At 37.8% G+C, this 4,462-nt stretch overlaps 1 protein-coding gene across 1 annotated transcript; it reads left to right on the top strand.

Annotated features, from left to right (window-relative positions):
* The first annotated feature begins 1,439 nt into the window (after positions 1-1,439).
* On the top strand, positions 1,440-2,405 carry LOC122697015 (olfactory receptor 52N4-like). The gene has a single exon (XM_043907373.1). The coding sequence runs from the start codon at positions 1,440-1,442 to the stop codon at positions 2,403-2,405; it is 966 nt and encodes a 321-aa protein (XP_043763308.1).
* The last annotated feature ends 2,057 nt before the right edge of the window (positions 2,406-4,462 follow it).

Raw genomic sequence — 4,462 nt, 5'->3', positions numbered from 1 at the left:
AAAAAATGGGCCAAAGACTTAAACAGACATTTCTCCGAAGAAGACATACAGATGGCTAACAAACACATTAATAGATGCTCAACATCACTCATTATCAGAGAAATGCAGTCAAAACCATAATGAGGTACCATCTCATGCCAGTCAGAATGGCTGCTATCAAAAAGTCTACAAACAATATATGCTGGAGAGGATGTGGAGAAAAGGGAACCCTCTTACACTGTTGGTGGGAATGCAAACTAGTACAGCCACTATGGAGAACAGTGTGGAGATTCCTTAAAAAACTGGAAATAGAGCTGCTATATGGCCCAGCAATCCCACTTCTGGGCATACACACTGAGGAAACCAAATCTGAAAGAGACACGTGCACCCCAATGTTCATCACAGCATGTTTACAATAGCTAGGACATGGAAGCAACCTAGATATCCATTGGCAGACGAATGGATAAAGAAGCTGTGGTACATATACACAATGGAATATTACTCAGCTATTAAAAAGAATGTGTTTGAATCAGTTCTAATGAGGTGAATGAAACTGGAACCTATTATACAGAGTGAAGTAAGTCAGAAAGAAAAACACCAATGCAGTATATTAGTGCATATATATGGAATTTAAAGAGATGATAATGATGACCCTACATGTGAGACAGCAAAAGCAACACAGATGTAAAGAACAGACTTTTGAACTCTGTGGGAGAAGGCGACGGTGGAATGATATGAGAGAATAGCATTGAAACATGTATTTACCATATATGAAATAGATTGCCAGTCCAGGTTCAATGCATGAGACAGGGCGCTCAGGACTGGTGCACTGGGATGAACCTGAGGGATGGGATGGGGAGGGAGGTGGGGGGTGGGTTTCAGGATGGGGGACACTTGTACACCCATGGCTGATTCATGTCAATGTATGGCAAAAATCATTACAATATTGGAAAGTAATTAGCCCGCATTAAAAAAAAAGAACAGTTAATTTAAAAAGGATCAAAATCAGAATGGTCCTCTTAATAGCTATAACTGAGGCCAAGAGATTGAGAAAGCCTTTGAAAAAAAAGTTGCACATGAAGAAACCTCATATACATTGGATCTCCATTTACTCAGTTACAGAGTGCAGATTAATAGAAAAAAGACTTCATGATCTTGTAGTGAGGATTAAATGAGTTAATATTTATGAAATTCTAAGGCTGTGCTTGGTGTATATTAAGCATGAGCATGAACCAAGTATGTGTTTAAACTATGTTTCTATTGTAAATTCCTGACATTTAAATTTTTTGGTTCCGTGATTTAAAGTGCAATACTGAACAGAGACAAGAGACAGAGAGAGAGAAGATCCACAACTGAGACTTTTTTTCTGTTTTTCCAAATCTAGGAGGGTTAAAAAACAAAGCAATACAGACATAAAACTAAAAACATACACTTTGCTTAATGACTACACCAGCCTGATCATGATGATGCTGAACCAAACAGATGTGACACCAGCCTCCTTCATTCTTAACGGGATCCCAGGACTGGAGGACATGCACGTGTGGATTTCCCTCCCATTCTGCTCCATGTATGTTGTGGCTGTGGTAGGGAACTGTGGACTCCTCTACCTCATCTGCTATGAGGATGCCCTGCACAGACCCATGTACTACTTTTTGGCCATGCTTTTCATAACTGGCCTTTTCATTAGCTCTAGTACAATCCCCAAAGCCCTCAGCATCTTCTGGTTCCATTTCAAGGAAATCAGCTTTGATGGATGCCTGATCCAGATGTTCTTCGTCCACACCCTAACAGGAATGGAGTCTGGGGTGCTCATGCTCATGGCCCTGGACCGCCACGTGGCCATCTGCTACCCTCTGCGCTACTCAACTATCCTCACCAATCCCGTCATTGCAAAGGCGGGTCTCTCCACCTTTCTCAGAGGGGTGTTGCTCATCATTCCCTTCACCTTCCTCATCAAGCGCCTGCCCTACTGCAGAGGCAATATAATCCCCCATACTTACTGTGATCACATGTCTGTGGCCAAGTTGTCTTGTGGCAACATCAAGGTCAATGTTATCTATGGTCTGATGGTAGCCCTCCTGATTGGGGGCTTTGACATCCTCTGCATCACAGTCTCCTACACCATGATCCTGAGGGCGGTGGTCAGCCTCTCCTCTGCAGATGCTTGGCAGAAGGCCTTCAGCACCTGCACTGCCCACATCTGCTCCATTGTTTTCTCCTATAGTCCAGCTTTCTTTTCATTCTTTTCCCACCGCTTTGGGGGTCACAGGATTCCCTCTTCATGCCACATCATTGTGGCCAATATTTATCTGCTCCTACCTCCCACTATGAATCCTGTTGTCTATGGGGTGAAAACTAAGCAGATACGAGACTGCGTCATAAGGATTCTTTCAGGTTCCAAGTATATCAAACCCCATAGTATATGAAAGAACTATTTGCCTATGATGAGATGTGAAAGGAAAGAAGGTTCCTGTCTGTTTGTCTAAGGAGAAAGCTTTCTAAGAATAAGTATCTGAATTTGCCAAGTGAATGGATAATAATCCATCTCCTTATTTTTGTGTTTTTTTTTTTTTTTGCAGAATTCCAAAACTTTTCAGGTCAAATCACCATCCACATGAGTTTTTCATCTCTAGGTTCTCTGTATAACTCATATCTCAATAATGTCAAGTTCCAAGAATGAAAAAATACTAGTGGAAGCTGGTGCAATTTTCCAGAAAACTGCATTAGGCGAAAGCAATAATCTGGAACCAGATGACTGAAACTGCTGTTTTTAATTGTGAATGAAATTTCAACATAATAACTGATTTAACCATGGAAAAACCACTGTATATTTACTTTATTCCATAAAATCTGCTTTCTCAACAACTTCTTAAAGACAAGACTGTAAAGTATACCACAAGGTCAATAATATTATGGGTTGTAAGCCTCTGTGTCTTATGAGAAACAGTGACCTGGAATCTGACCAGGTATCTTCTTGTATGGATTTTTCTCATAATTGCTTGCTTCTCAATGAATGTTTTGTCTCTTTTTTCAAAAAGACTTTAAAAGTTTGCACATATTGGAGGAAGAAGTAGAGTAATGAGATTTATAATATATTATAACAAGTGTATTTCTATGAGTACAGGGTTATACACAGCAATGTTTATCTTTTTGCTTTTGAGCCGAAATAAAATGAGATTGAACAATAAAATAATTGAACATTTTCTGAAAAAATTCAACGTCTTCCTAAATTAAAATGAAGGTGAGAGATTATGAATGTATTTTTATAGCATTGTCACAGATATCATAAAAAGAATTTCAAAGTTGATTCTCCTTAACCAACTTCCAAAATTCTACATTACTTTCCCCTGATGCTACTAATTTACACTAATTTATTTCCATTCTCTAATTGATCTTTTAGTATTTTTCATTTTATAAATGCATACAAAAATCACAAAATCATCCTATTTGCATATTTAATTTCTGTGTTCCTCTGGATAGTAAAATGTATTAAAGATTGCCAGTATTCATTCTCTCCACTTGCTCATCCCAAAATATTCTTCCCAACCTCTGGCTTTCTCCAGAATTCCTTCCACCTCAGCATTTCACTGAAATTGTTTTTGTCAGTTTCACCAGTGACTTTATATTAAACTTGGTAGGTCTTTCTCTATGTCAACCTTGTCATAGTTTTCATCTCTACTGAATACAATTGATTCATCTCTTTGTCTAGAAACACTTTCTTTGCTTGACTTCTCAAGTGCCGCACATTCCAAGTTGTTCTTCATTATCACTGAACATTTTCAACAGTGTCATTTGCCTGTTCTTTTCTTCTGGATTTACCATGGTTTCAGGTCTCTCCATTTTGCACTCTTTCCCTCGGCCTTTCAGTATAAATGGCTATAAATATCATTGTATGGTGATGACTCCCAAGTTGATAGACTCATTGATAAATTTATTAAAGCTCAGGTGTGTGTCCAAGGTGAGGTAAGTTTCATGATACCTTTTTATTAATGGCACATTAATTGTGTCATTTCTGGGACCATTTCCTGTTCTGTTTTTACTTTAATGTGCTTATTTCAGTCCTAATCTTCAGTCCTGTCAGTCATAGCAACCACTATGGTGTGTTTGACATGTTCTTTGATTTGTAAATGACTTACAATAAGCCATTTACTGTATGTTTATTTTAGAAACATATCCATTTTTACTGTATTAAACATCACTTACTTTTAACTGAATTTTTGGAAATGTACTTTTGCTATTGTCTGTACTTCATTTCTTGCTTCTAGTTATTTTATAGACTTTCATAACATGCAACCAACACTATTTTCTTAATCATTTCCTGACTATGGATATCTAAACTTTTTTCTTCTCTCTGTCACCAGAAATAATGCTATGATGAACATTTTTCTCATATGCACACATACATCAGACATATATACACATGTGTACATATTCATGAAACATGGAATGTGATATTTTATTCCAAATATATGCAGAGAAGTGG

This window comes from Cervus elaphus, chromosome 1 (assembly GCF_910594005.1).
Source record: "Cervus elaphus chromosome 1, mCerEla1.1, whole genome shotgun sequence".
Classification (NCBI taxonomy): Eukaryota; Metazoa; Chordata; class Mammalia; order Artiodactyla; family Cervidae; genus Cervus; species Cervus elaphus.
Note: the sequence above shows the minus strand (reverse complement) of the source record. Positions and strands in the feature narration are given on the sequence as shown.

What these genes read in the sequence shown, in the direction of transcription:
- LOC122697015 (XM_043907373.1), top strand. Translation starts at nt 1,440, where the DNA reads ATGATGATGCTGAACCAAACAGATGTGACACCAGCCTCCTTCATTCTT.